Source organism: Marmota marmota, unplaced genomic scaffold, assembly GCF_001458135.2.
Source record: "Marmota marmota marmota unplaced genomic scaffold, marMar, whole genome shotgun sequence".
NCBI lineage: Eukaryota > Metazoa > Chordata > Mammalia > Rodentia > Sciuridae > Marmota > Marmota marmota.
In genome coordinates, this window is record NW_026000052.1 from 775,961 (window position 1) to 803,526 (window position 27,566).

The following is a 27,566-nucleotide window of genomic DNA, read 5'->3' on the forward strand; positions in this document are numbered from 1 at the left end:
CTCTGGGATCACATGCATGCACCACTGCACCTGGGTCACGTCTTTCTGAAGCTTATCTTCTTAGGTTTTCATGGAGACTTCATTGAACAGGTGACTGGAGCATGGGCAACCAGGTTGGACACCAAAGGCTTGCTGCTGTGGACTGAGGGGACCCAGCAAGCGTCTGTGTAGCACTCCTTCCTCCAGGCATGGGGCAGGATCCTTCTGGAGTGAGGGCCGTGTGATCCAGTGCCAGGTAGAGTAGGGCAGAGAAGTGCTTTGCAGCCAGCTCCTACACTGAAGGCCACTTAGAGTCTCCATGGCACACCTTGGAGGGAGTTCTGAGCCTGGCCTCATAACACCTAGGGCACAAGGTAGGTGCCTGCAAACCTCTGGCACTGAGCCTTGTCGGGGGTCAGTGCAAAACCTTGCACTGTGTATCCATGTCAGAGCACACTGTGGACTGATCCTGAGCTCCCGGCACCTAACTCATGCCAGTGAAGTCCTCCAGCTCACTTGTCCTCCATGGGCGGCATGACCTCACTCCTGGCAGAGGCTTGGGTGTTGCACACAGGGCAGTTGCCGAGAAGAAGCACAACACGTGAAACAGACCCTGCACAGGCCCAGAAGGACACCCGTCTGAGTCTGAGTAGATTGGGATGGCGAGCACCGGGAACATGCGCATTGGCCACTCAGATGTTCCTGCTCTGGACAAGTCCCTGGGGGACTAGAAGGTACTGAAGTGTGGGCTGGAAGGCCTCCACGGACATGGGTCAGGTGAGCTTACAAATACCCAACCCACAGACCACAAGGACAGAGCAGAGACAGCACAGTTCAGATCCAGGAAGTAGGCTGGCCCAGCACCCATCAGTCCTTCGGCTGAGAGTCCAGAGAAACCACGACAAGAGACCACTGTTTCAACTGAGGAATGAAAAGTGTGTTAGAGACACAGCCGACTCAGGATGGCCACCCCTCGGCGTACCAGGAGCAGAACTTCACCCCCGGAGGCCAGTGCCTCACCCAGCAGTGGCCTGGAAGACTGCCCTGACAGGAGGTAGCAGAGACGCCCATTCCTTCTGCGTCCACCCAGAGTGCCAGGAGCCCTCACCAGGGCAGGAAGCAGGGGTAGAAACCAAGGCAGGCAGGTTGCAGAGGGGCAAAGGAGCCCTTCCTATTTCTAGAAAGTGTGGTGTCTCTGTCAGAAGCTCAGGCCACACACGCCGACTCCTAGAACTAGTTGTGAGCTCAGGGAGGCCTCAGGGTACAGGCAGCACAGAAACGAGCCTTGCTATGCACCACTGAGGGGCAGCCAGCACAGAGTGAGGGGCAGGGCTGCTGCAGCGTCTTCCCCAAGCGAAGCACTCTGGTCAGGTGTCCTTCTAAGGGGACGTGCATTGGATCTGCTGAGAGCCGGAGGAGGAGGGCAGAGTGCTGAAGGCCTGAGCCCTGAAGGAGCAGAGAGACAAAGACTGTGCCCATGACTGGAAGACGGTTCTCCTTAGGAGCATCTCCTCAGCACCATAAAGCCCTCAGGACCGTGCTCTTCAGACACTCAGGCTGGCGGAAGGGCAGCAGCTGCAATAGAGAAGTGATCCACAGGATGGAGGCGGAGCACTGCGCCGTGACTGTGGAGGAGACAGACCCACACAGTCCGGATGCTCCATCTCCTGCAGGGCTGCTGAGGGGTCTGTGGAGGAGCGGCAGAGCAGGTGGCCCAGGGCAGAGGGATGGACGTGGTCCAGACCTCCCTGGCCTCCCAGAGACAGATCCAACAGTGCAACACAACAGCACAAACCCCCGGGAAAGAAATCAGGACCTGCAGGAAGCAGAGGCCTGCCACAAAGTGGAAAGGACGTCGATAAATAATAGACGGTAAATCAGATTTCGCCGGGAACTTCAAAATGTGTGCTGTGAAACTCACAGTTAGAGCACGGAGCAGCTGAGCAACAGATGGGGAGAAGCTGTCCTCCAGCCCTGGCCAGTGTGCTATGTAAGGGCCCGCTAAGCTGAATGTCAGGGCAGGTGCCCAGCTGAGGGCTCTCCAGCAGGCGCTGTGGGCACATGCAGGCTGGCAGCCAGCAGCCTCAGTCCTGAGGAATGCTCTGCAGCAAAGCCAGAGGAGCCCACTGGCCAGAAGTAAGAACTGGCACCAGGCACTGGCTAGGGTGCAGCCAGCTTGGATCCCCCAGGGGACACGGGTCGCAGTTTGTGTCAGGTCAGACACACTTCACCTCACATACCCAAATCCCTTTCCTGGTGTTCACCCAAGAGGCGCAGGTGGGTGTGCAGGGGAGAGTCCCTTGTCCACAGGCCAGAGGCCAGGGGCTGGCTATGGGGAAGGGGAAGACGCTGGAGGGTGCCCCAGGCCCCACTTGTAGGAAAGAGGCAACTGTAAGAGCAACTGAAAACAGCCAGCACAGGCCCAGGGGAAGGCCTCCTGGGGTTCCCTGCCTCTGGCCTCCTGGTCACCTGACTCTGCCCTGGCCTGGTCCCTACAGGCGGGGCAGAGAGCAAAGTCCACTGCCTCGGGGTGTGGGGTTTTCCCCTAGACCTGCCCTCCCACCTGTCCCTAGGGCAGCTCTCAAGTCCTTCTAAGACTGGGGTGTTGCCCTTCCTCCCTGCCCTTGGGCCCAAGGCCCAGGTGGGCACTGCCAGTCAGCGCCCAGCATAGCTGGAGGGCCCCTGGCTGCAGTCCATTCTTTGCATGCTAGGGACAGACTCGCCCCACCCCATTACCACCCCAGGGCCAGGCGGGTATAGACAAGGGGTGGAGGACAGCAGGTGTGCAAGAGGACGGCCAGTTGCACCCAGGTACACTGCTTCCTTCACCTGCTTCTGCAAGGTGGCTGCCAGCCCAGGTGAGGGTCCCATGGGCTGTGCTGGACAGGGGCTGTCCTGGTTATGGGGGCTGTCCTGGTTATGGGGGTTGTGCTGGGCAGGGGCTGTCCTGGGTGGGGGCTGTCCTGGGTGGGGGCTGTCCTGGTTATGGGGGCTGTCCTGGGCGGGGGCCATCCTGGGCAGGGGCTGGCTTGGGCAGGGGCCGTCCAGGGGAGACTGTCCTGTCCTGACTGTGGGCACATGCACCGTCCTTTCTTCCTCCTCACTGGGGCTCAGACTTAGAACCTAAGCTACTACATTTCTGGAGGTGGAGTCTCTGTGTCCTTGGCCCTTGCCTGTGGCCTGTTTAGGCCTGTGAAGTGGCTGGGGGGTGCTGGTTTTGGACGCTGGACCTGGACTGGTTACCTGTCCTCTCTTGCCTCGGGTCAGAACACACAGCCAGCCTTGCCTGCCACTCCTTTTGGTGAAGCACCTGGGACATTGGTCTTCCCGAGGGACCAGGATAGGTTACAGGGTGTCGGGTCCTGACCTATCCAAGTCTCAAGGTGCATTTCTGGCTGTAGCTAGTTCGAGGGCAGCGGTGCCCACTGTGCTGCTGGCACCAGAAGCAGGCCTGGCCCGGGGCAGCCTGTAAGCCCTGTGCAAGGGTTGCATTGTGTAGCTTGGGGACTGAGACCCTATTGTGCCCTGAGGGCAGAGGAGGGATGTGAATGTCCAGGCCTCGTGGTCACTCTTGGTCAGTTGCCTAGAGGCCCTCTGGGGCCAACCAAAAAGTCTCAAATTCACATTCCAAGGCTGGGTTTCCAAAAAGAAAGATGTTTGTTAAGCCACCCAGGAACACCTGGCCTCATCAGGGTCAGCAGGGCCACCAGACCTCACCTGCTCAGGCCTAACCTCAGTTCCAGGAGAGACTCTGCCTGGGGCCGAGTTTAGTCCAGAGCTGGGCTCCTCCTGTGGTGACGAGGGACAAGGGTCCTGAGGTGGGAAGAGTGGGCTGCCCGATCTGGAGGGGGCTCTGCCAGTCCCATCTGTGGGCCCACAGCGCCTGCCTTGGCCCTGAGGGTGCCATCAGACAAAGCCAACTGCTGCTGGCCACAGGCCCTCTGAGTGGGGTCCTCCCCAGGCTCTGTGCGTGGCGGTGGCCCTGCTCATGGTGCCCCCAGCCGCTGCTCCGGCCAAGGTAGGCTATCTGAGGCTCAGGAAGAGTCCAGGACAGCAGCCTCTGGAGGGAGATTGGGAGAGTGAAGACCCTGCCTCTGGAGGCCAGGGTGAGGGCAGCAGGCAGAGTCCAGGTGTCCACTGCTGCTCCTGCCCTGCAGACGCCAGCCCCATAGCTGCCATGGCGCTGTCCTGGAAGGAGCGAGTTTTCATGGCCCTGCTGGGGACCGCAACAGCCTCGGGCCTCACGGTGCTGGTCCTCATCCTGGTGGAGGCCACCAACATCCTGCTGCCCGCAGACACAAAGGTGCCTGGACTGGGCAGGGAGGAGGAGGCAGGAGGGCAAGGCCATCAGCCTGCCCCACCCTCCTGACCCAAGTCTTGCCTGCAGTTTGGGATTGTGCTCGACGCCGGCTCTTCCCACACCTCTCTCTTTGTGTACCAGTGGCCAGCAGACAAGGAGAAGGACACGGGTTTGGTCAGCCAGGCCCTGGCTTGCCAGGTGGAAGGTCGGTGGGGTCACTACCTGGTGTTGGACTTGCTGGGGCTGACTGGCTGGGACTCTCAGCTGGGGGGAGGCGCCGGCCTGCGCTGATCCGCCCGAGGAGAGGGACTCAGAAAGGAAGTGGCTGACACAAGGTCCCACAGATGGGCAGTGGGACAGGAGGGACCCGCACAGCCCTGCTGCCGCGCCCCCCATGCCAGCCTGGCGGGCCCAGCAGGGCCTGTTCTGACGCAGCCTAGACGCTGCAAGGGGCTCCCATCCCGGCCTCCACTCTCCAGCTCTAGCCCTCTCGAGCCCCCGTGTCACCACGGCCACCAGCTGCTGGGGCCTGCCCTCCAGGACCCTGCAAGGGAAAAGCTACTTCCCCAAGTGAGAGGCCAGAAAGCTCAGGGCATGTCACTCAGAACCTCAGAAGGGCCTCCACGGGCTCCAGCTCTGTCACATGTGGTCAGACCTTTGGGGCCACCACGCATCCCACCCACCTTCGGGGCTGCAGCTTGTCTTGGGGTGCTATGTTTCAGGGCCTGGAATCTCCTCCTACACCTCTGACCCCACACAGGCTGGCGAGAGCCTGAAGGGCTGCCTGGAGGAGGCACTGGCACTAATCCCAGAGAACCAGTACCGGGGAACACCCCTGTTCCTGGGGGCCACGGCCGGCATGAGGCTGCTCAGGTAAACCAGGCTCAAAAGCCAGGGCTCAGAGCCCTGGGGCAGGGAGGGCAGGGGCTGGGCCAGGCTTCCTGCCACCTGGCCCCTGGTTTCCACTGCCCAGCCAGAAGAACAGCTCGCAGGCAGGGGACATCCTTGCAGCAGTGTCTGGGGTCCTGGGCCAGTCTCCTCTGGACTTCTGGGGTGCTGAGGTCCTGGCTGGCCAGGATGAAGGTGCTTTTGCTTGGATCACCATCAACTATGTCCTGGGCAGGCTGGTCAAGGTGCTGTGGGCAGCCCGAGGGTGGGGCTGGCTGGCCAGGACCTGGGCGGGGTGTGGCTGGCCAGGGCTGAGTGGCCCTGTCTGTGGCTAGTACTCCTCTGGAGAGTGGATCCAGCCTGCAGAGGGGACGCTGGTGGGTGCCCTGGACATGGGGGGAGCCTCCACCCAGATCAGCTTCCTGCCCCGCGGCCCCATCCTGGACGAGAGCACCCGGGCGACCTTGCGTCTGTACGGCACCGACTACAGCATCTACACTCACAGCTACCTCTGCTTTGGGCGGGACCAGATGCTGAACAGGCTGCTGGCTGCGCTGGTGCAGGTCAGGCTGGCCCAGGGAGGGCGGGAGGGAGGCAAGGCAGGCTGCAGCTCAAGCCCCCTGTGACCCTGCAGAGCAGCCCTGGGGCCCTCCTTCGTCACCCATGCTACCTCAGCGGTTTCCAGACCACACTGCCCTTGGCCTCCCTCTATGAGTCGCCCTGTGTCCACATGGCAGCCCAGCTGGGCCTCACCCAGAACCTCACTGTTGAGGGCACAGGCAACCCTGGGGCCTGCCTGGCTGCCATCCGGGAGCTCTTCAACTTCTCCAGCTGCGAGGGCTCAGGAGACTGTGCCTTCAACGGGGTCTACCAGCCCCCTGTGCAGGGCCAGTTCTACGTGAGTTCCGCTCGCTGCCCCCACCCAGGATGGCTTCCCTCAGAGCCCCAGGAGGCTGCCTGGCCCCAGAAGGAACAGGAGCACCCTGGGCGGGGGGGCAGTGGGAAGGAAGAGCCATGGCTGGCTCTGGGGAGTGGGTCCCTGGGATGGCCTGGCTGGTCATGGCCTCTCCCCTCTGCCCGCAGGCCTTCTCCAACTTCTACTACACCTTCCACTTCCTGAACCTCACCTCCAGGCAGCCACTCCGCACCGTGAACGCCACCATCTGGGAGTTCTGCCAGAGGCCCTGGAGGCTGGTGGGTAGGAGCCTGTGGGCATGCAGGGCCTCAGGGTCTCTGAAACTCCATCAGACAGGAGCTGGCAGTGGAACCCTCTGGGCAGCAGGCAGCAGGCTGGCGGGCGTGGGAAGGGAGGGCGCCCCTGGGCCGTCCTGCTCCTGGAGGAGGCCGGCCCAGGGTCCCAGGGTGACCAGCCTCTGGTGGTTACGAGGTGTATGGCCCATGGGGCAAGGGAAGGGCTTTGGCAGGACCTGCCATGGTCAGAGGCTCACCCAGCTGGGTGAGCTGGCCCCCGGGGCTGGGAGCGTGGGAGGCCCTGGGCCTCACAGCCCCTGGCCCTGGGTCCAGGTGGAAGACAGCTACCCGGGGCAGGAGCGCTGGCTGCGGGACTACTGCGCTTCCAGCCTGTACATCCTCACGCTGCTGGAGGCCTTTGGGTTCAGTGAGGAGACCTGGGCCAACATCGAGTTTCAGAAGCAGGTGACCACCTCCCAGCCATGGCCCATCTGCCCCAGGGATTGGGGACTCTGGGGCAGCTACTCGGCCGCCCCACAGCCCTCAGCTGCCTTGTACCCTGCAGGCTGGTGGCACTGAGATCGGCTGGACACTGGGCTACATGCTGAACCTGACGGGCATGATCCCGGCCGAGGCGCCAGCCCAGTGGCGGGCACAGAGCTATGGCGTCTGGGTGGCCGGCGTGGTGTTTGTGGTGCTGACCCTCACAGCCATCCTCGGGGCTGCTGCGGTGCAGCTCCTCTGGGTCCAGGACTAGGCGGGGCCCAGAGAGCCAGATGTCCAACAGGATGCCCTTAGGGCTCAGCTGGGAGCCATCGCCAGGTCCTTGATGTCCAGGAGTCGTCCCTTGGACAGCAAGCCCGACTCCACACAGGACTGGGTGGCCAAGTCCAGCACAGCCACTGCCTCCCGGAAGCCAGGCCTCCCGTCCCCCACCTCATGTCACCCAGTTGTGCTGGCCGGTGTGTGGCTCCCCAGACAGCGGGCCTCTCTGCATAAACCCAGGTGGTGCCCAGCAGCACCCAGGCTGTGTGGGGGTGAGCATGGGAGGGAGGCTGGACTCCCTGGGTCCCCATTTGCCTGGGGAGGGAGGGGGCTGTGGCTGCCCACTGTGATCCAAAGAGGGGCCAGTTCCCATCCCCCACACCCTCTGCTGGCCTATCCAAAACACAGACCACGTGGTAGGGACAGTTTATTAGAGTCTTTCCTGGACGGCTTGGGCCTGGGGTCCGGGGCCGGGTGGGGGCTCCTCACAGGCGCTCTCTGCAACCGTGAAGCACTTGGGGAAAATGCCAATGCGGCCGTCCAGGTGGCCCTCCAGCCACGCCTCGTCCACTGTGAGACACGTGGGTGACACTCAGCCCAGCAGCACCCTGTGCCTGGGCATCCCCCACAGTGCCAGAGAAGGGCTGTGCCCGACTACCTTCACACAGGACGTCCACCACATCCCCGCGACGGAGGGCCAGGTCCTCTGGCCCCTGGGCCAGGTAGTCATGCTGGGCCACCACCTGGCGGAGGACTGGACGGCCCCCAGCCCCCTGTGGCAGGAGAGTGGGCTAGGGGTGGCTCAGGAGGAGGGTGCCCCACGCTGCCCACGGCCACCCACACTCTGCCCCGCCTCACCCGGCACTGGAGCTGCAGCCCTCGGGGCCCCAGGGCCGCGTCCCTCCAGGCACTCTGCAGCTGCTCCTCCCCAGGGAGGGGGGTCCAGGGCCCAGCATTGTCAGGGGCTCGGTAACTGCAAAATGTCCCCAGGGTGGGCCAAGAGGGTGACCCTGGGCAGGGCCTAGATATGCCCTGGGGAGCTGACCCCTGCGGCCAGTTCCCTCTATACCTGCCAGGACCCAAGACCTGGACTGGGGAAGCCAGTTTGGTCCCTGCCTTGACCGGAGGGTGCCCCACCTACTCCTCAGCTCAGGACCCACCCCACACCCATCCTGTCCCTTCTAGTTCGCATCACGGGGCCTTTCTGGCTGACCTGAACTGCCCCTGCTGGGCCTGGTGCGGGAGGGCCTGAGCCAGCAGTGCCCGCAGGTGGGACAGATCAGCTCCTCTTGGGGCCTTCAGGGCCACTGTGAAGGCACACTGCACGGTGACAGTCACAGAGGACTCAGGGCCTTCTGCATCTGCTCCCTGAGGCCAGAAGGAGAAGTGGCATCAGGCCTGACCAGGGTGGGCTTCAGGCCCAAGGGTGAGGGCAGAGACTGGGGGCTGGGTGAGGCCTGGGAGGGGCAGACAGTTTTATCTCTTACCCCAGCACCCAAGGGGTCCTCATAGGCGCTGGGACCAGGCCCCCCAGATACTGGTGGCCCTGTGGAATAAACCAGGGCTCGTGTGACCATCTATTCCCAATGGAGACATCTTGGGGTAGAGGACTGGCTAGTGGGCATGTGGGCAGCTTGCCTTGCAGGACAAAGGCCAGGCCCGGCTCTGTCCACTGAGCACCTTGCACTCAGGACCCTTACCTGTGGGTGCAGGTGTCTTCTTGCCACTTGGCTCCACCTGGTGCCCCTGCAAGGGAAGTCACAGGCTGGGGTTCTGGGCTGGGGGGCCCTGGCCTTGAGGTGGCTCTCCCTGCCTGGGGCTTGTCAGGGCCCTGGGCTCTGTCCTGGACAGCCAGTGTGACAGTGTGGCCTGAGAGCAGGGATGCTGGCAGCAGGCCACAAGTCAAACCCTCGGGGGTGAATTCAGGGCACTGACCACCAGCTCTGGGACCTCCTGAGGCTTCAGACCCACCAAGCCACTAGGAAGGGCCAGGTCAGGGCATCGGGCGTGAGGCCCAGTGAGTGAACTTAGGTGCAGTTCTAAGCACTGAAGCGGCTGAGTGCAGCTGTTAAGAGGGACACTGAGCCGAGGCTGAATGAACAGGACACTGACGAGAAAGCGAGGGTGGCCGCTCTCAGGACACCCAGGCACAGGCTCCACAAGGCCCTGCTCCTGGCTTCTGGCTGCGTGTGCCTTCCTCCACCCACCCCACCCAGCCTAGGGCTGGGAGCCTGGGAGCCAGGGAGCAAGCCGGAGTGATGCCTGTCCAGGGGAGGGCAGGAGCCCGTGCCCTCCAGGCTGTCTGCCTCCGACTGCGCCCAGGCTGCACTCCTGGGGGCCCACAGGGAGATTCCTACCACATCCCTGGCCCAGCCAGTGAGGAGGCTGCCCCACGCACCCCGGGCTCACGTGCTGGCTCGCGGCTGATGCCTGGCACGAAGAGCTCAGCCTCCGGCGCCTGGTCCGAAGCCACCTCCGTCTCTGCAAGGTCAGGACTGCGGTGGGCGTCAGCTCTCTGGCGGTCTAAACCTCGGGCCCTGGGCAGGGGGCCACAACTCAGGCCTAGCCGGTGCGGGCTTACAGCCCTGCCCTCCCAGAGCCCAGGACCTTTCTGTCATCGTCTCAGCAGCCCCTTCTGTCAAATGCAGTACAAGCCCTGCCCCAGGCAAGTCATGTCACTGAGTCCCCTCCCTGGACAGCTCAGTCCAGACCCTCATCCCGCCTCCCTTGCTGCACCTGGAGTCACAGTGGCTCGGTGAGTCTCAGCCTCCCCCCATGTGCCCACCTCTCCAAGGGGGAGTTTTGTGGCAGGAGACAGGGTAGGCTGAGGGAGGCCAGGGCCCCTTTTCTGGCACCCAGGCATCTAGCCAGTTTCAATCTATAAACAGGTGGGGACAGTCCTGTTCCTGGGCAGGAATGGCCACGCCCAGCCCCTTCCTACCATGGTGCAGTCTCCAGACCAGCTTTGCTGTCAGCTCTCCATCCCTGTGGGCACAAAGGGACATCCTCACCCGGCCTGGCCAAGAATGGGAGACAAACAGGTGGCTCCTCTGCCCCAAACCTCAAGACTGCATATCCTTACAGGTCCTCATGCCAGGTGGGACAGCCACTCCCACCTCCCACTAGGGGAGGCTGGGGGCCCCGGGCAGGGGGACAGAGCAGAACCGTGGTCCCGCAGTGTTCTCTCCTTACCAAAAGCCAGGCAAACGCAGGCCTGGCCTGCTGGATGGTCACTCACCTGCTGAGGCTGGAGACCTGAGTGCTGGTCACTGGGGATGGCAGACACTACCACCTGGGGGCGACAGGGGCACACTCAGACCCAGTGGGGTCTGCACCTCCAGCCCCTCCCAGCCTCTGATATGCAGGCTGGGGGCTGCCCAGGCCTGGCTTTAGACTGCTGGACCACTACCGTGGGAAAAAAAGAGACATTTCTGTGCTGATGATTTCTTTATGGTGCTGGGGATTGAACCCAGTGGTGCTCTACCACTGAGCTACATCCCAGCTCTTTTTATTTTGAGATAGGGTCTTGCTAAGTTGCTGAGGCTGGCCTTGAACTTATTTTTTTTATATTTAGTTTTTAATTGCAGTTGGACGCAACCTTTATTTTATTTATTTTTATGTGGTGCTGAGGATCGAACCCAGGGCCTCGCACGTGCTAGGTGAGCGCCCTGCAATCCCAGCCCCAAGGCCCTGCTCCTGGCTTCTGGCTGCGTGTGCCTTCCTCCACCCACCCCACCCAGGCCTGGGGCTGGGAGCCTGGGAGCCAGGGAGCAAGCCGGAGTGATGCCTGTCCAGGGGAGGGCAGGAGCCCGTGCCCTCCAGCCCCAAGGCCTTGAACTTATGATCCTCCTGCTCAGCCTCCCAAGGTGCTGGGATTACGGGCATGTGCCACCATGTCCAGTATCCATGCTGATAATTTTAACATTTTTAGTACAAGTTTCAAAATATTTTTTGTTTCTTGTGACAGTCTTGTATTGTGGAAGGTAGACTGCAAATGGCTGCTTGGACACAGCCCCTTCTCCCTGCCCTGGCCTGCCCCAGGGACGTCTGTGGGTGGCACATGCCATGTGCAGCTGCACAGTAGTGTACTGGCTGAGTGCTGCTGTAAGTGACCACAGGTACACTGCCAGTCTAAGGGCCACCAGTGCAAAAGCAAGGTGCTCTTCTTTGTGATGCTGGGAAATGCCATTGCCCCAAATCCCTCTTCCTGCCTTCAGAGGGGAACTTCTCCCAGTACCCTGTGATCTGGAGTCGCTGCTGGCCCCGGACCCAGGGAGGGGATACGGTACAGCCCAGGACAGCCATCTGGGTCCCACCCTACCCTCCTGTGTATGGCAGAGAGAGGCGGGGCAAGGCGTGGCCGCGGCCGGCCTCCTCCACAGCGGGCTTCCTGGGTCCTGCCTCCAGGCCCACAGCCCCACTGGGGATGCCATCCCCTAACACTCAAGTCAGTTTGAGGGCCTTCCAGTGGCCTTGACTGGACCCCAGGTGTCCCCAGGCACACAGCTGCGGCTCAGTGCAGGAGCACAGCCGCATTAGAGCTCAGAGGGCCCTGGCCCGCGCTCGGGCTGGGAAGGGGCCTGCACACACTCTACCTTGGCTGTGCCGAGGAGGTCCACTGGCTGCAGATGCTCCAGGTACCGCCGGGGGGGCCGGAACACCTCGCCCCTGGGAACCTGCCGGGGCTGTAGGGTAGCCTGTTTCTGGGATAGAGTCATGGCAGACCTCAGTGGCTGGCCAGCAGCAGGGGCAGGAGCCACTTAGACCCTGCCTGTCCCATAGCCACTTCCCTGAAGAGCTTCTTCTTGTCACACAGTGGCCCTCGAGGGGCTGAGCTGTCAACACCAGCCCCAGCTGTAGGCCACAGGTCCAGGGAGGCCGGCACCTCCAGGGCCAGCACCCTCACCTGTCCTCCACACCTGATCTCCTCACCTGCACTTGGTTCAAAGCAGTGTCCAGGCCATCCTGGGCTCTCTCTGGCCACTTGGAGATGGCCTCCACCAGGGTGTCAGCAGCCTGGGTCCACAGCCCTAGTTGGCACTGTGCAGATGCCACATTGAACAGCACCTGGGAGTGAGGGTGAGGGATGGCAGGGGCCAGATCCTACCCCTGGACCCTCTGGCCCACCCACTCCCCCACATGGGCTCCCCAGCCACAGCAGCTGAGGGTGCTTCTGGTGTCCAGCTGACATGGGGACTGTGGCCAGGGACCAGGCTGCCTCTGGCCACCCAGCCCAGTCATGGGCAGCCAGGTGGTCCTGCCCTGTACCCAGCTCCGCCTCTGGCAATACCCTACTTTGCTCTGGGGCATCATCTTCTGCTTTGGACATTAGAGCTTGTCTTCCTGGACTGTGCCCGGCCTGCACACCCTCCCATGCCCTGTTCCCTGTACCTGCAAGTCTGAGGAAGGTCCTGCAGGGGCCGAGGGGACTCTCAGAACCCATTTTGCAATGGACAGGATGGGCTGGGTCAGGCTGCCCACAGCATCAGGGACACACCAAGTTCCGTGGTACTCTGGGCCCCTTGCCCCTGGCCTCCACGGCAGAGTGCCTAGTCAACCTGGCTGCTTCGACGGGGAAATCCACTGGCCCTTCCAGTGGTCTTCTGTCCCCAAGACTGCCAGGTGGAACCTGAGTTCCTGCAGCTGGTGTCTGTCCTCTGGGCCCAGGAGGACCACCACCCAGCACCACGGAGTGCTCTGGGCTTTGGACCCTGGCTTCTGGACCCACACCGGCTGGGCCCCATGATGACTTCGTCATGACTCCCGTTGTCCCCACAGGCCTCCAAGCAGGGAGTCCCAGGAACCATGGGGCTCTGCTAAGTGCCCTTCCCTGTGCCAGCCCTGATCCTGGCAACCAGGAGCAGGTTCAAGCAGAGCCTTGGCTCTGGGACACCCTGCCCCAATCCACACCCGGCCTCCAAGCTTGCACCCGTCCCCGGCCCTGCCCTGCCTTGCTGTGTGTGCCCAAGGCCTGGAGTGGTCTGTCCACATCGCCACCAGCCCTCCTCAGGTCCTTGGGCCTCGGGGCTCACCATCCACGGCCCATCAAGACAGGAGCACCACCCACAGCAGCCCAGGCCCACAGACAGCACCTGCAGAGCCCAAGATGGCAGCCTGGGCGGCCACACCCCACACAACCCTGTGCCCACTCACCTCCCAAGCCTGCAGCCTGAAGCGCAGGCCCAGCTGTGTGTAGTCGATGACAGTGTTGCCCCTCAGCTGTGCCAGGGCCAGCTGGAAGTCGGACAGGGCTCCCTGGAACCTGGGGGGAGCAGGGCCCCTCAGCAGCTGCAAGGTTAAGCCTGTGAGGGACGTCTGGGGGCACTGGCCCTGCTGTGGCTTGGGAAGACCTCACGCCTGGGGCACTCAGGGCCAGGCAAACAGCTCAAGGGATGGGTGCACCAAGGTGCCAGGCAGACGAGGTGGGGCTGCAGCCTGACTTTGCTGCCTGGCTCTGCTCACCTTTCTGCAGGCCTGTGGGTTGCTACCATGCACAGTGCCCAGGCACACACCCTGGGGCCTTCCCCCTCCAAATTTCGGATTTCCAGCTCCTGCTGGGAGATCCCCCAGCCCCACCAGACAACCCACCTCCCCCTGGCCAGCTTTCCAGGCTGATCAGAGCCTGCAGCCTGAAGGCCGCCCTCCCTGGTTTCTCCTCTAGGAAGGACATGGTACAAAGTCGTGTGGCCACAAATATCCTGGATCAAGCCCTCATTTTCCACCTCTGAGAAATGGGCACAATCGGAAGGTCCTGCTTCTACACATGTGATGAGGAGAGAACCCAAGGGGTTGGGAAAGTGCCTGTGAGTCCCGGCAGAGAAGGGCCGTGTGAGCCTGCTGTGCATCTCCGCAAGACCACAGAGTCCCTCCCCAGGCTGGGGACCAGGGGACAGAGGAGGCAGAACAGCCTGGGCTTACTCAAGGGGCCTGTGCTCACCTCTGCAGCTGGAAGTTGGCCACTCCTCGCTGGAGAAACCCAACAGCCATGCAGGGGTCCTTCGTCACTGCTTGGTCAAATGCCTGGAATCAAAAGGCACAAGAATGCCAAGGCCCAGAACCCAGTGCTTCTGATGGACGTGGGATTCCACTGGCCCCAGAGCCGTCAGCAGGCCCCTCCCACCTGCCCATGCCTTCAGGGTTGCTGCCACCCGACACCAGACTGAGACAGGGCAGGGCCCCCCAGGTATGTTGAAAGCCCACCATGAGCACAGAGAGAAGCTAGGAGGAACACTCCAGTGCCAGTAACAGCTGCCTCTGGGGGGGGGGGGCATGAGAATCTTGTCTTGTTAAAACGCTTTTTTGGTAGTTCACAAACAAGGGCATACTAGGTATCAATCACAGTCAGAACAATGAAGTGTCAGCATGAGAGGCTGATCATGTGGGAAGCACAGCTCTTCCTCAAACCAGACTCCGAAATAACCCTACGTTCCCAAGGGGACAGCAGCTATCAGTTAAATACAGGTAGTAAAAGGGTTGTTTCTCACTCCAGCAATCTGTACCAGAGAAGAGCCTGTTGTTTCACTGGGTTTGACCTGGGTTTGCAGGTGGGGTGGCTGCTCATGTTTGCTATCCCACCACACCCAGCAGCCAAAGCAAACATTGTGCAAGTTCCACACCAACCGGCAGCAGTTCAGCTACATCCTGGTCAACTCTCCCCCTCCCAGAAGGTTCTACTCACGGTGGAGGCTCCATCTACTTTTTTTCACACCTCTAACTAGCATGCCTGTGCTGTTGCATCCTATTTTGCTGGCTTTAGACAGGACCCTGTCCTCTCAGGGTGGAGGACTTACAGCCTGACGCCCTCCACCTGTTCATGAAGGAAGCCTGGCTTAGCCCAACGCCACTCGAGGCCCTCCCACCCGTAGCCAGGGCTACATTCCCTTGCCTGAATGGCACTTGGAAATGGGACTGTTTGTTACTGGGACAGCCAGGGGTGCAGATGCAGGTGGAGGAAGTAACGAGGACTCTACTCTTGGCTCTGCCTCTGGGCAGGTGCTCTGTGGGGACAGTGGGCGCCCTCACCCACCCAGTCTGGTTCTTTCTGCTTCCTGCCTGCAGTGCATCCAGGCAGCTGCCGCTGCTCATCCCAACAACTGTGGAAACCTGTCATCTGAGTGGTGGGCAGAGTGCAGCTGGCCTTTGTCACACATCCAAGAGCAGGCCCCACTGTGACAGTGACTAACATGAAGCATTTACAAAGTAGAGGGAGCCAGGGAGCCTGCAGCCTCCTGGGGCGGGTGTGAGCTATGGCACCCTGAGCTCGGGGCTCCCTCCACAGGCGGCAGGCAGGGCAGGCAGTCCCCCATGTCCCACCCTGGGCCTGAGCCCGGAGCCAGTGCTGGCCCTGGCTTTTCAGGAGGACAGGCACCCCATTCTGGCCTTGACGGCTCAGGGGTCCCTGGAACACACAGCTCCCTGCTGCCTTAGGCATTCCCTCAGGAGGAGCACTGGGAGGGAGAACCCCCAGTTAGCCTCAGGGAGGAAGGGTGGGGAACCCCAGGGGACCACCCCTCANGGGGGGGGGGGGCCTTCAACAGATTGGATGAGACCCACCCACGTGGGGGATCTTTGGCTTTACTGCACAGCTACTGATTGAAATTTGACTGCACAGCTACTGATTGAAATACTGACCTTCACTGTCGAGGCCGTGCTGGGTTCCAGCCTCAGCGCCGTGCTGGGTTCCAGCCTCAGCGCCACATAAAAATAAATAAAAGTATTGTGTCCATCTACAATTAAAAAAAAAAAAAAATCTTCACTGAGACATGTGACAGGCCACATCTCTGGGCACCAGACCTAGCCAAGGTGACACATGAGATTGACCATCACAGCACCCAACTCAAGGAGCCAGATTTAGTTGTAACAGAGACTGACTCACCTTCCTGCCAGGCTGCCCTCCTTCCTGGGCTGGGCTTGGCCCTGTGGGACCATTGGACCTGTGATCTGAGGCCACTTTCCTTAGATTTATGGCTGATACTCCCACCTGTGTGACCCAAGGGCTGCTACTTAACCTCTCTGAGCCTGCGTCTTCACTTGCAAAATGGACTTTGGAGAATTCAAGGAAATCATGCCAACTGTGGGTGTGTACCTGAACTGCGTGCCACCTCCCCTTCCTGGAGGGAGTCCTCCCTCGCCCATGTTCCATGGGTGCTCACCTTGTAAGTCAGGGGCCAGCACCACAAAGGACAAGAATACCCCTTGGCCTCCGCTCACAGTGGACAGCAGCCCCAGGGCTTGGTGTGTGCTGCCCCCGACCAGGGTCAGCTCAGGGTGGTGTGTTCTTTGCAGGCCATGTGCCTTGTCCTCAGCACAGGGATGTGCTTGAGCCAGCTGTGCCTGAAGCCATCACCACACATCCACCTTGCCTGTGCTCACCCTGACTTCATTTCCCTCCGTCCTCGGCAGGTCAAAAAACCCCAGTGTCTGGCACCAAGGAGAAGCGACTGCTGCTTGGTGTGGGGCTCATCACTTTTCGGGTGATGTTTCGGTCGGATTCTTTGCTGCTGTGACCTGAGGAGAGCAACTTTAGAGGAGGAAAGGTCAGTCTGGCTCACGTTTCCGAGGTCGCTGCTGCTCTGGGCCCAGGTGCGGCAGAACACCATGGCACAAGGGCGTGCCGGGAGAGAGCAGCTCAGGACATGGCCACAGGAAGCAGACGCTGAGCTTGACTCACCAAAGGCACACCCAGGCGGCCCATGGCCACCTGCACACGGCTACCACACAGTCCACTCAAGTGGACTGACAGGTTGATTAGGTCATTTCCCTCCGACCTCGGCAGGTCAGGGTCACTTAGGTGAACTGGGCTGCACAGAATCCTCCCACAGAGACAGAGAAGTACCTTTTTCTTTGGGTTCTGTGATGGCTCCTTGTCCCAGCTCCCACAAAGGAAGCCAGGCAGGCAAGAAAGAGAGAGCGCCTCGACCCCGGGTCTTACTGGGGGAGGCTGTCCATGGGATATCCTGTCCCCCAAAGGGCAGAGGGGCAGCCCACTGGGCGACGCCCTCTCCTGACGCAGGCCTCGTTATCCAGGCGGAGGTAAAGCCCAAGCTACTGGGGGGCAGTCGTTCAGAACCCCAGTGCATCAGGACTTAAAGGCATCGGCAGAAGGGCAGCTGCTGACAGGTCAGGGCTCCCGCAGGCTGCCATTTCACCTCTGGACGTCCTTGCACTGTCTCTCGCATGAGCTTTTGGGGGATGGCTCACATCCAAACCCTGGGGCCCAAGGATGGGGTCTCTGGCATGTCTGCCCACTCGGCTTGGGACTCGGGGCTGAGATAGGAATTTGGGCGTAAGGAGAGAAATATCTCTGAACAACTGAGATGCACAGAGCACCCAGGACCTCCTGGGTCTGCTGAGCACAGGCCACGCCGGGCTCCACCGGCTCCACTCACACCCAGCCCCGGCTCTGGCCCTCTACAAAATCGTAAATACTAACAGGAGTGGAGACTCTGGCCCTTTGTCCCTCCTACCAATTCGGGGGCAATCTTGAAGGATCCCGAGGCACTCCACCCTGCCTCCTGCACCCCTCCAGATGACACCCCCAGAGAGCAGGGTGCACCTGGAGGCCCTGCTGGCCCTTCCCCCTGGGAGGGGCTTGGGAGTCTTAGTTTGGCTGTTCACTGCAGCGTAGACCAGGGCCTCTGTGTCCTGTGGCCACAAGAATCCCCAGCCTGTCCTCCCAGCAGCCTCAGGAGCGCAGGCGTGCTGGCCTGGGGAGGTGCAGATGGAGGACAGATGCTGGCACCTGGTGCCACTGGCCACTCCTGACCCTTGGCCAGCAGTGTGGTTGGTTTCTTGTAGGCCCTGTAAGCAATGCCTGATGGGGGTCATTTGAAGGTGGCCATGGGTCAGGAGGCATCCGAGCTTGCTAGCATCCTCCCAGATTGAGGGAGACACTCCAGGAGGCTTCCACATCCTGGGCCCTGGGAGTCTCCCTGCAGAGGCTGCTCTGCTCAGGCCAGGAGTAGGGGCCTCTGTGTTTGGGGCCAGGTGTCTGAGAGGCCAGTGCCTAGGCACCCTCAGCCCCCTGAGCAAGCTGGCCCGGGGTGCGGGGTCTGTGGCTTCTTGACGTTCCCTCCCATGAAGGAGGGAGCCCTCAAGGTTCCCCCAACTTGGCAGGGTAGGTGTCCAGGAAAGGTGCCTGTGAGCTTACCTCTGCTGCCCACCCCTCGGTTGTCCTCAGGTTGCTGGACACTGCCCAGGGCCACACACTGGCTGGGAGCCAGGATCCCACTCCAGAATCTCCTGAAGTAGACCCCAGCAGGCCATGCCCAGCACCCACGGGAGGGCAGCAAGGGCCACCATGGCACAGACTCAAGACCAGGAGCAAGGCCTCTGAGCCAGGGGCCCCACAGGCCCAGGGTGGGCAGGCGGCCCCTGCCCTGCCCTGCAACCACCTTTGCAGGCTCCCTCCCTCCCACAGGGCACATCTGCAGCCCTGTAGGCCCACTGTGCAGCCCTGCCCACTGTAGGGGCCAGGGCCTGGGGGCTGCTGCTGTGCCCAGGGGGACCGCTGTTGGGCCAGGTGTGGCCAAGTGCCTCCGAGCCAGAGGTCCTAGTGGGGTGGAGGCTCACCAGGCCGAGTGCGGTCAGGAAGCTCTGTGATGCTGCTTGTGCTGGCCGTGTCTGGTGGACACCCCCTGGCAGGGGGCAGGGGCGTGGGCACCTGGCTTTCCGCAGAGGTCAGTGTGCCAAGCGAGTGTTGGTGGCATGGACTTGAGGCTGTCCCCACCCTGACTCTGGCCGGGCCGTGTGGACCCCTCCCCAGCCGGAGCTCCAGCCGCAGTGAAGCAAGGGCCTTGGGGAGGACTGGGCGGGGTCTCCACAGGCCTCCCCCTTCCCTGCCAGGCTGCCTGGCGAGGACTCCGCCCTCCAGGGAAGGGGGAGGCCTCCCTGCCAGGAACTCACCTCCCTCCTGTGGCCACGGGCCTGGAGAAGGGCAGGGACACTGGTGGGCACAGCTTGGGTGGCCCCATGGGGTCACACCTGCCCTTCGTGCCCTCAGCATTGGGTCAGCCTAGGGGACCCCGGGGGGCCTTTGAACAGACAGGCAGGTGGACCAGGGCCCAGCTCGGGCAGCGGGAGTGCAGCCCTTGGACCGACAAGCCCCTGGACCACCAGTGCCACCCTCGCAGGGTGCTGAGCTCCGGGGGTGCTGCCAGGTTCGGCCAGCGGAGGGCCCCAGAGACCAGCTCCTGGCGGCCAGGCCCTGGTGGGTGTGAGCCCAGAGCCTGCCTGCTGTGGGCCACTGGCAGGGGCGGCTCTGGGGGCCTCCGTGTCCCCCAGCCTTGATGCACCCCGCGATGGGCACCATCCTGCTGGCGGGACTGTGCTCTCTGCCTTGTTTGTGGACAGGTGGGCAGACCCTGGAGGGTCGGGCAGCTGGGAAGTTTCCGGCAGCAGCAGGAGTGCTGTGGGGGGGTGGCTGCCCTGGCCACCCCGTGCTGCCTGCCAGGACCTTCACCACCTCCTGTCAGCCCACCTCCTCAGCAGCCCTGATGCGGCTGTTCTGGGGTGGAAGGTGCATCCTGGGAGCTCGCAGCAGGGGCGCTGGGCCAGCCCTCACTGGTGCCGTCACTGGGGCACAGCAGGCGGTTCTGGGGTTTCTGGCTTTTCCCCTCACCCAGGTGCCTGCCGCCTCCCCGCAGAAGCTGGCCAGGCCCGGGGTGCTGGACCCTGGGCAGGTGCTGCGTGGCGTGGCGGGTGCAGCAGGCTCAGTGGGGCTCTGGGAGCACACACCCCTCCCCCAGCACTGGGCCGCGAAGGCGCGAGGCTGGACCACAAGCTCACAGAGATCTGGACAGGCCAAGAGGTGGGTGGCAGAGCCGGCGGGGGTCCCGGGCCAGAGGGGGCCGGGCTGCATTTGTCCATAGGAAGTACTCAAGAAGCGAGCGAGAGCCGGTGGCGTCTTGGAAAGCTCCAGAACAGTCGCTGGCTGCAGCGCCCTGGGCTCTCTTGCTGTGATGGGGCCGTGTTTGCCCAGCTCTGAGTCCCGGGGCACTCAGGTCCTGCCCACAGGGTGTGGGAGCCTGTGCCAGGAAGGAGAAAGTCCTGTGAGTGTCTGATACGGCTGGGTCCTGTCCCCGGAGTTCACGTGTCCTGACCCCCCAGGTGAGGGCATTTAAAGAGGCCATCAGGGCCAAGGGGTTTGCGAGCCCTGACTGGAGGCCAGAACCAGGCACATGGAGAGGGCTCGGAGGAGTGGCCTCTGGTCTCAGGCCGCCAGGAGGCTCCCACCTGCGGCTCTGAGGGCCTCTGAGCAGACCCCTGCGCTCACCGCTCACCAGGCAGGACTCATGGGGTGGGGACCTAAGTGCTCCTTAGGGACACCTGCCATCTGCAGGTCTGTCACTCGCTCCATGTCCTGGTGGAAAGTCCAGGCCGGAGGTGATGGGAGGACCCTCAGTACTGAGGATGGTGGGACAGGCCGGCCCAGCCCCACGTGGCCACGGACCCCCATCTTACTTGAAGCCTGTGAAGAGACGGGGGGGAGGGACCAGAGCCCAGGGGAGAGACGGGAGGAGGCTGAGCCTTGGCCTCAGAGCAGAGCTGAGGTCAGTCCCTGGAGATCAGAGCCGGGCCTCAGGGGCTTTGGGAGGCCAGGGGCCAAGTGGCAGGAACCCCGGCTTCAGTCCAGTGTGGACGGGTGGCAAACTGGAGGCAGGGAGGCTGGGAGGCCTCCGGGCAGTCCCCAGCCTGCTGGGGACCCTGGGCAATGGGCGGGGCACAGTGGGGCTGGGGCTGAGGGGGGAGGTGGCCTGGTCCTGGCTGCACTGTGGCAAGGACACAGTGGTCTTCCTGGATGGGGCCACCCTGTCCCCACGGGGACTGCCCACGGAAGTCCTGTGTGGGGTCCAGCACTGACCTAGGCCCTCTCAGGTGAGGACAGTGGCCCCAGACACTGAGAAGAGCTCCTGAGCGTGGCCTTGATGCAGCCAGCCTCAGCTGGAGGTCGTGGGGAGGGGAGGAGGCACCCAGAGAGGCTGCTGAGGGCCTCAGGGACGGGTGCCCTTGGCTGTTGCTGAGAGCCGGACACTAGAAAAGATGGGCTCAATGAAAGGCTCGTGGAAACCCCGGAGGCCAGGTGGGGGAGCACTGAGGAGGCTGAGGCAGGAGGTGCCCTCCCACGGCTCTGGGCAGACGCAGCCTGTTTAATCCGTCCTGCAAGGAGGGGAGAGGAGGATGGGGCCTGTCTGAAAACAAGACTGCCCAGCTGGGCGCGGTGGCCACGCCTGTCATCCCCGCAGCTCCAGAGCCGGGGGCAGGAGGATGGCGAGTCCAGAGCCAGCCTCAGCTTCGGCAAGGCACCAAGCACCTCAGTGAGACCTGTCTCTAAATAAAGTACAAAAGGGCTGGGGACGTGGGAGAGCGCCCCTGAGTCCAATCCCCGGTACCCTGCTCTCCCCAAAAAACCAGACTGCCCAGGCCCCGAGGGGCTGTCTCCTGCCCTCGGTGCCCCTGTCTTTGCACTGCACCTGGCCCTGGGTCCTGCCCCAGCCACGAAGGACTCTGCCAGGGGTCACTTTCACTCTGGGTGTGAGAGCTGTTCTCTGGTGTCCCCTTGGGAACTGGCCGGGGAACCCCAGTATGCCTCCTCTTTTCTGGTAGCCACGGTCTCCAGATGTTCCCAAGGTGGCCTCTAGACTTGGTCCCTGCTTTGGGGGAACTGGCTCTGGCCATCAGGCTAGGCCAGAGACAGGAAAGGAGACCCAGGGCCCAGCGCAGGCAGAGAGGCCGGGAGGTGCTCCTGGAAGACAAGGCACTTCAGCCCCCGTCTCCAAGCCCACCCTGGCCACTGGGCTTGCCACCCTTACACGTGGGGTTTGGCCCAGCTGAGAGGTCCAGGCCAAGTCGACCGTCCCCATTGGGCACCTCCAGATCAGGGGCTGGTCAGTCCTTTCCTGATGCACCCCAGCCCTTCTGCTAATCAGCCCGGAGTGGACACCTGCCTGCTTCCCCTGGTCACTGAGCAGGGCCCTCTGTATCTCCTGACGCCAGGCCAGCATGTGCTGGACTTTCCAGGCAGTGTCTCCTCAGCCCCCAAGGAATGTCCACTCAGCCACCTCTGACTCTCTGGAAAGGTGTCTCCACTCCTGGCAGGAGAGCAGCCAGGGACCAGCAGTGGGCAGCGAGGACTGACCTCCCCTCCCTCGGCCAAGCAGACCTTCCCCCAAGGGGGCTCAGGATGGTTTTCCTCCTGAAAACTTGGCCTTGGCTGAGCACGTGAGGCTGAAGTCCGGGGCAAGGCGGAGCCCCCCACGCTGGCTCCAGGCCACAGGGGACCTTCCTCGGGAAGCTGGGGAGCGCCACAGGCGAGGGGTAGGAGCACCTGGACACCTCCTGGAGGCCCCTGGACAGGTGTGGGATGTTGGAGGAGCAGCAGTCTGCGGGGCCCTGCGAGGGACGGCTAGAGGGTGCTGCTGGGCCCCTGGGCCCTGCCTTCTCCCACTGTCCTGCACTTATCCTGGAGGTTGGGGCAGATCTGCCTTGGGGACCTGGGGTCGGTTTGGGTCCCACGGGAATGCGAACGCCAGTGCCTCCAGGAGTTTCTGCTGCGCCACCTCCAGACCCACCCCCAGTGCTGACGGGACCCCTCCCCGCACCCCAGCTCCTCTGGACTCCACTGCCCCACGCTGACCTCGGGGCTCCCCAGCCTCCCTCTCTTTTGGCTGTCCCACGTGAGGACCAGGTTTGCCTGGCCAGCTCCTGAGCAGGCCCTGCTGGTGGGAAGGTCAAACTGTGACCCAGTCACACGGCCCTGCTAGGGAAGGGGGCTCCTGGGCCTGCTGGGTAGCCTAGGGCAGGTGACCTGACCTCTCTGACACTGGTTGTTATACCAGGACTGGGCTCAGTGTCTCTGTGAGCAGTGGACGAGTCGTCTGTGTAGAGCTGCCCAGCACTCGGCGCCGTCCTGAGCCTCAGTGCAGATGGGATTCTTCTGCACTATGAGGGTCCAGGTCTTTCTCCCCTTGAGGACAAATGCAGTGTCCCAGTGAGCCACAAGACTCTCCATCCCCGCAAGTCCCACTGGCTCTGTCTGTCCACAGGACCACTCTGCTTTACAGGCTGGCCCAGTGGCTCTGTCCATGGGACCACACTGCTTTATGGGCTGGCCCAGTGGCTCTGTCCACGGGACCATACTGCTTTACAGACTGGCCCAGTGACTCTGTCCACGGGACCACGCCGCTTTACGGGCTGGCCCTGTAGCTCTGTCCACGGGACCACGCTGCTTTACGGACTGGCCTGTGGCGTCTCAGCACCTGCACCTTGGAATGCTTCACTGTCTCTCATTGGTCTCGGCTGGTTTCTCCCCAAGGAGCACAGAAGCAGTGTGGCAGGGCCCTGGGAACTCCGTCGTCCTCCCTGGATTTGGCTCTTTACAGCTGAGCCTGGGCTCCGTGGCCTCCTGGTGGCCAGCTCCCCGGGGAGTTCCTCCCTCTGTGAGGTGGAGCCTGACCCCTCCCTCGCTGTGCCTCCTTACTCTTCTCATGGGCAGTGCCCTCAAGGGATGCTTCAGGTACTGGCCAAGGCCAGGAAGGGCATGAGGTCCCGCCTACCTCTCCCTATGGCCACTGCTTGGGGACAGGGCACCATGACAGGAGGAGCCCAAACCAGCCAGTGTCCTATAGGTGGCCAGTCCAGCCTTCAGTGTTCCTGAGCCCCTCGCATGGGGGACACCACCACCCCAAGTGTCATCAGTGGACAGTGTGTTCTGGTGACAGTGATGCAGACGAGAACGTTGCCTGTCACCTTGGTGGAGTGTGCCACTCTGAAGGGACCTGGCCTCTCTGAGCCCTGTGTAAGGCCCCCTTCAGTGCTCTGCAGGCCCAGGGGTTCCCTGCAGGGCAGGACCCGGCCACTCCGGCGTCTCTCAGGGAATGACCCTACTCTCGGATGTCCAGGCCCCTTTTCCTTCCTTAGCCGTGTGTGCAGCGAGCAGGGTGCCACCCACCGACCTGGGCTGGCACAGGCTCAGCGGGCACAGGTAGCCCCTGGCAGGCTTGGCTAAGGGACAAAGCCCGTCAGCAAGCAGGGCAAGAGCCAGCAGAGGGGCCAAGCACAAGCAAGCGCAGGAGGGATGGGCGCTGCTCACTGCACTTGGTGTCATGGACACCTTCCCCTGCCTCTACCCTGCTCTGCCACCTCCGAACAGGAAGGACTGAGCCCTGTGGTCTGCGCACAGTTGGACATGGGACAGCACATGGACCAGATGGGCAGCCCCGGCCTGCAGAGAAACCAGCATCCCCTGCCCAGGGAGGAGGCCAGGCAAGGCCAGGACAGATCTGGCTCCCGTAGGGAGGAGACCTGCTGGGCCCAAGGAGCTGCGGGGCTCAGAGACTCCTGCACACCGTCCTCAGGCCTGTCCACTGCCTGCAGGGCTGCCCACGGCAGGGGGACCTAGGAGAGATAGACAGTGCCGGGTCCACAGAGGCCCAGGCTGAGAGGACAGGAGGCGAGGGACAGCCCTGGGTCCACAGAGGCCTGGGGTGCCTGAGGGGCCGTCAGTGCCCCCTGCCAGGCCACCATCTTTCTGGCAGCCGTGAGCGGTGTCTGTCCCGAGGACGGTTGGCACTCAGAGAGCAGGTGTGGTGCAGTGCAGCCAGAGCAGGCGGAGTCTCCGGACATGCTGTGCCTGGTCCGGCAGGCCTCAGCCACACAGTGTGGCTATATCTGATTCCCCGGTTCTGCCCAGCATCCTGTGACCACAGTCGCCCACTGGCCATCTCAGCATCGTGCCATGCCTCCCCATTCTGTGAGGCCTTTTGGTAAAGCCTGAGTCCTGCTGGGGCAGCTCCGTGGCAGGCCCACCCCAGGTGCCCCTGGGCAGTCCCTAGTCCCAGGTCCCCTCTCAGCTATGTTGGGGAGGCTGTCCCGGGGCCTTGTGCTGGGTTCTCCCTGGGTGGGCGTGGGAACCTGGACGGTGTTCTGCAGTCCCAGACCCATTGTCAAGCTTCAGTTCCATGTCCTCTGGATGGCCGCTGCCCCTCCTCTCCTCAGCAGCTCCTGGGGAGTGGGGCCTGTGGTCAGTGGTCAGGCTCTGGCCAGAGGCCATCTGTCTTGCTCTCCCAGTCCTGCCATCAGGCTTCCTCGCAGCATTACCTGTGAATTCATGCCTGGCCCCCACCCGGATGGAGGCAAAGGGCCAGCGGCCATAACAGAGCCTGGACAAAGCCCCCAAAGCCAGTCTGGGAAGGCAAGTTGCAGGGCAGGAAGGACACAGGCAGCCGAGCCTGCTCCCCTCCACTGAGGCCTCCTGCATGATGTCTCTGTCCCTTGGCGTCCCCAGCCTGTGCCAAGCCTGGGGCTCTGCCGCGTGGCAGGCTTATCTGTCTGGTTCAGACAGTGCCACAGCGTCCTGCCTCTCGGTCGCAGGCAGGAAGCCAGGCAGTGTTTCCCTGTGCGTCAGCATGGCCAGCAGTTGGTGTGCCCTCGTGGTGTCCAGCACAGAGCCCACCCCTGCCACCTGCTGCCGCTCACCCTCCAGCCTTGCCCTTGGTGACTGGAGGTCCCTGGGGTCTCTGCCATCACGTCCACAGAGCCCAGTGACTACTGGTGGTCACACATCATGGCCAGGTGGTCACCCCCCAGGAGCTCACAGCAGCAGGAGAGACAGTACTGAAGAGGCCCCCAGGGAAAGGCTGGGAGGGAGACAAAACTGGTGGCCAGGCAGGGAGCGCCGTGAGGGAGGTGCCTGGTCAGCGTGCTCGGGAGGCTGCCCTCAGCCCGTGAAGCTGGGGTGCCCGTGACGGACGGTGTGGCTGGGCAGTGGTGGGCTTGGCTTTGACTCTGGAGGCCGGGCCGTGGGAGCTAACCTGGCCGACCTTGCTGCTGGGTTCCCTGTGGGCCCTTGGAAAGCTGCAGAGACCAAGGTTGGGTGGGGACAGGCAGGGACGGCAGATGGGCAGAGCACGGTGGGCCCGTGGGTGGAGGGTGAGTGGGGGGAACAGAGATGGCCAGCTCCTCCAGGACACCGGGAGGGCCACCTCCCACGGGTGGTCAGGAGTGCCCCCGATGCGCTCCCCCACCAGGGTTGCTGCCCACTTGGCAGTCCCCCCACAGGCCACCAGGCACCTCTGAGCACCCTCGCGAGCTGTGCCAGGACAGCCCCGTCCAGGGAGGGCCTGGCGCTCCACAGGGTCCTGCTGTCTCGCCCCTGCCCCCCACGTGGGGGCCGGGCACCTGTACTCACCAGACTCAGCCCTGCAGCCTTCAGTCTGCAGAGTGTGCCCTGGCCTTGGTCACTCCTGAGTCCTGTGGCTGCCCACCCTTGCCCAGGGTCCTGGTGGCAGCTTCTTTCTGGTCCTAGGGGTCGATATGCAAGGCCATCATGGTCCGCATGGTCCGCAGCTGCGCAGGGTGGGGGCAGCCAGGTTTCCTCAGGATGCAGTTCCCCACGTGCGCCAGAACACCAGGTCACGCCCGGGGCTCTGGTGGGCAGCCTGGGCCGCACGTCCTGCTCTGCTGCGGAGCCTGTGCCCCCGCCCACCACTGTGGCTCTGTGTGACTGTGTGCCCTCCTGTCTGCATTCAGTCACCTGCCAGACGCACACAGACCTGCACACGCTCACATGGCTATGGCCCTGCTGACGGAAACCACGTGGGCTCCGTCCCCTCGCTCAGAGTTGACAACTTCATGGACCATGTGGTCTGGCCTTCCCCTACGTGGAAGTTGCATGTTTTTGCACCTGGGGTTTATCCCAAGGACACTGAGGGTGTTGTTGGTGTAAGTGAAGATTCCTGCTCTGCTCTTGTGTTGTGGTGGGGAAAGGTGGTTTTCAGTACTGGCCTCGGTCGAGCACCTGCTCTGGACGCCTCAATTCTCCCTCTGCCCTGGCTCTTCTCGGCTTTCCCCTCTTGGTCACAGTCTCAGTGACTCTTGATGTCGGTCCTTTCCCTCCTAGCTGGAGGCCTGGTTTTCCTGTCTGCCGGCCTTGGGCCAAGGTCATGCCCGGCCAGAAGCCCCAGCTTCAAGCTCTGCCTTGCTAAGGGTTTCTGGAGGCACCTTTATCCAGCCCAGGGGCCCTCTGTCCCTGGCTTGTGGAGTTCCTCCCCGTGTCACCAGCAGCAGTGGTCTCTGGGCTGCTGTGCCGCCCGCCCTGAGGCCACGGGCTGTCTCCCTGACCACCTGGAGGCTGGGTTCATGGTGGGCTCCACCTCCTAACTTGGCCTGGCCTTCTGGAATGACACCCCTGCCCCACGCAGCTGTGTCTCCCTGGCCCCTGCTGCCACCCTGCAGTGGGCTGCTCCCCAGGCCTGGCCAGCTCCTGCACCTGAGGGGAGGGCTGGTGCCTCCCCCATCCTGCCCCCAGAGACCCAGTGCCCTGGTCCTCGTGGCCCTCAGCTGAGCTGGCTATGAAGCCTCCAGCTCCTGGGCCCTGGCCCTAGCCTGAGGAGTCCCTGCCTGCCCACCCTGTACGTGCAGTGGTCTCCCAGCTCCATGCCACTCC

General features: G+C 62.8%; 2 protein-coding genes and 1 long non-coding RNA gene across 9 annotated transcripts; 2 read left to right on the top strand and 1 right to left on the bottom strand.

Moving 5' to 3' along the window:
- Window positions 1-49: 49 nt before the first annotated feature.
- Entpd8 (ectonucleoside triphosphate diphosphohydrolase 8) lies at window positions 50-7,551 on the top strand. 5 transcript variants are annotated; one of them, XM_048813254.1, is made up of 11 exons: window positions 2,278-2,790; window positions 4,137-4,282; window positions 4,367-4,484; window positions 4,759-4,849; window positions 5,040-5,152; window positions 5,253-5,412; window positions 5,503-5,730; window positions 5,802-6,065; window positions 6,251-6,365; window positions 6,692-6,823; window positions 6,924-7,291. In XM_048813254.1, the coding sequence occupies exons 1-10, from the start codon at window positions 2,684-2,686 to the stop codon at window positions 6,787-6,789; spliced, it is 1,440 nt and encodes a 479-aa protein (XP_048669211.1). In that variant the 5' UTR covers window positions 2,278-2,683; the 3' UTR covers window positions 6,790-6,823; window positions 6,924-7,291. The 5 variants fall into 5 exon arrangements, with proteins under 5 accessions (XP_048669210.1, XP_048669211.1, XP_048669209.1 ...); XM_048813252.1 differs by having other exon boundaries at window positions 2,306-2,790; window positions 6,251-6,361; window positions 6,924-7,551; XM_048813253.1 differs by lacking the exons at window positions 2,278-2,790; window positions 4,759-4,849 and adding an exon at window positions 50-2,194 and having other exon boundaries at window positions 5,002-5,152; window positions 6,251-6,361; window positions 6,924-7,551.
- Window positions 7,512-15,574, bottom strand: Noxa1 (NADPH oxidase activator 1). Of its 3 annotated transcripts, XM_015505781.2 has the most exons (14): window positions 15,150-15,570; window positions 14,061-14,143; window positions 13,277-13,385; window positions 12,056-12,190; window positions 11,719-11,826; window positions 10,362-10,415; window positions 10,065-10,108; window positions 9,522-9,660; window positions 8,824-8,869; window positions 8,611-8,669; window positions 8,337-8,491; window positions 7,982-8,096; window positions 7,782-7,896; window positions 7,538-7,693 (listed from the first exon to the last, which is right to left on the bottom strand). In XM_015505781.2, exons 1-14 carry the CDS (start codon window positions 15,552-15,554, stop codon window positions 7,554-7,556), a joined length of 1,707 nt encoding a protein of 568 aa, XP_015361267.1. In that variant the 5' UTR covers window positions 15,555-15,570; the 3' UTR covers window positions 7,538-7,553. The 3 variants fall into 3 exon arrangements, with proteins under 3 accessions (XP_015361268.1, XP_015361267.1, XP_048669208.1); XM_015505782.2 differs by lacking the exon at window positions 7,982-8,096 and having other exon boundaries at window positions 7,512-7,693; window positions 15,150-15,574; XM_048813251.1 differs by lacking the exon at window positions 11,719-11,826 and having other exon boundaries at window positions 15,150-15,574.
- On the top strand, window positions 8,487-14,508 carry LOC125619712. Its single transcript, XR_007351235.1, has 2 exons — window positions 8,487-10,220; window positions 13,785-14,508. It is a non-coding gene; the product is annotated as an uncharacterized LOC125619712 (long non-coding RNA).
- Window positions 15,575-27,566: the final 11,992 nt, after the last annotated feature.

Bases quoted from the DNA above. Each gene is read 5' to 3' on its own strand.
- Entpd8 (XM_048813252.1), top strand. From the start codon at position 2,684: ATGCTAGGGACAGACTCGCCCCACCCCATTACCACCCCAGGGCCAGGC. The intron at 6,362-6,691 runs GTGGGTAGGAGC...CCCTGGGTCCAG, and splicing joins GCCAGAGGCCCTGGAGGCTG to GTGGAAGACAGCTACCCGGG. The intron at 6,824-6,923 runs GTGACCACCTCC...TGTACCCTGCAG, and splicing joins ACATCGAGTTTCAGAAGCAG to GCTGGTGGCACTGAGATCGG.
- Noxa1 (XM_015505781.2), bottom strand. From the start codon at position 15,554: ATGCCTAAGGCAGCAGGGAGCTGTGTGTTCCAGGGACCCCTGAGCCGT. The intron at 8,870-9,521 runs GTGCGTGGGGCA...CTTCCCTTGCAG, and splicing joins AGCCAGCACGTGAGCCCGGG to GGGCACCAGGTGGAGCCAAG. The intron at 7,897-7,981 runs GTGAGGCGGGGC...CTCCTGCCACAG, and splicing joins GGCTGCAGCTCCAGTGCCGG to GGGGCTGGGGGCCGTCCAGT.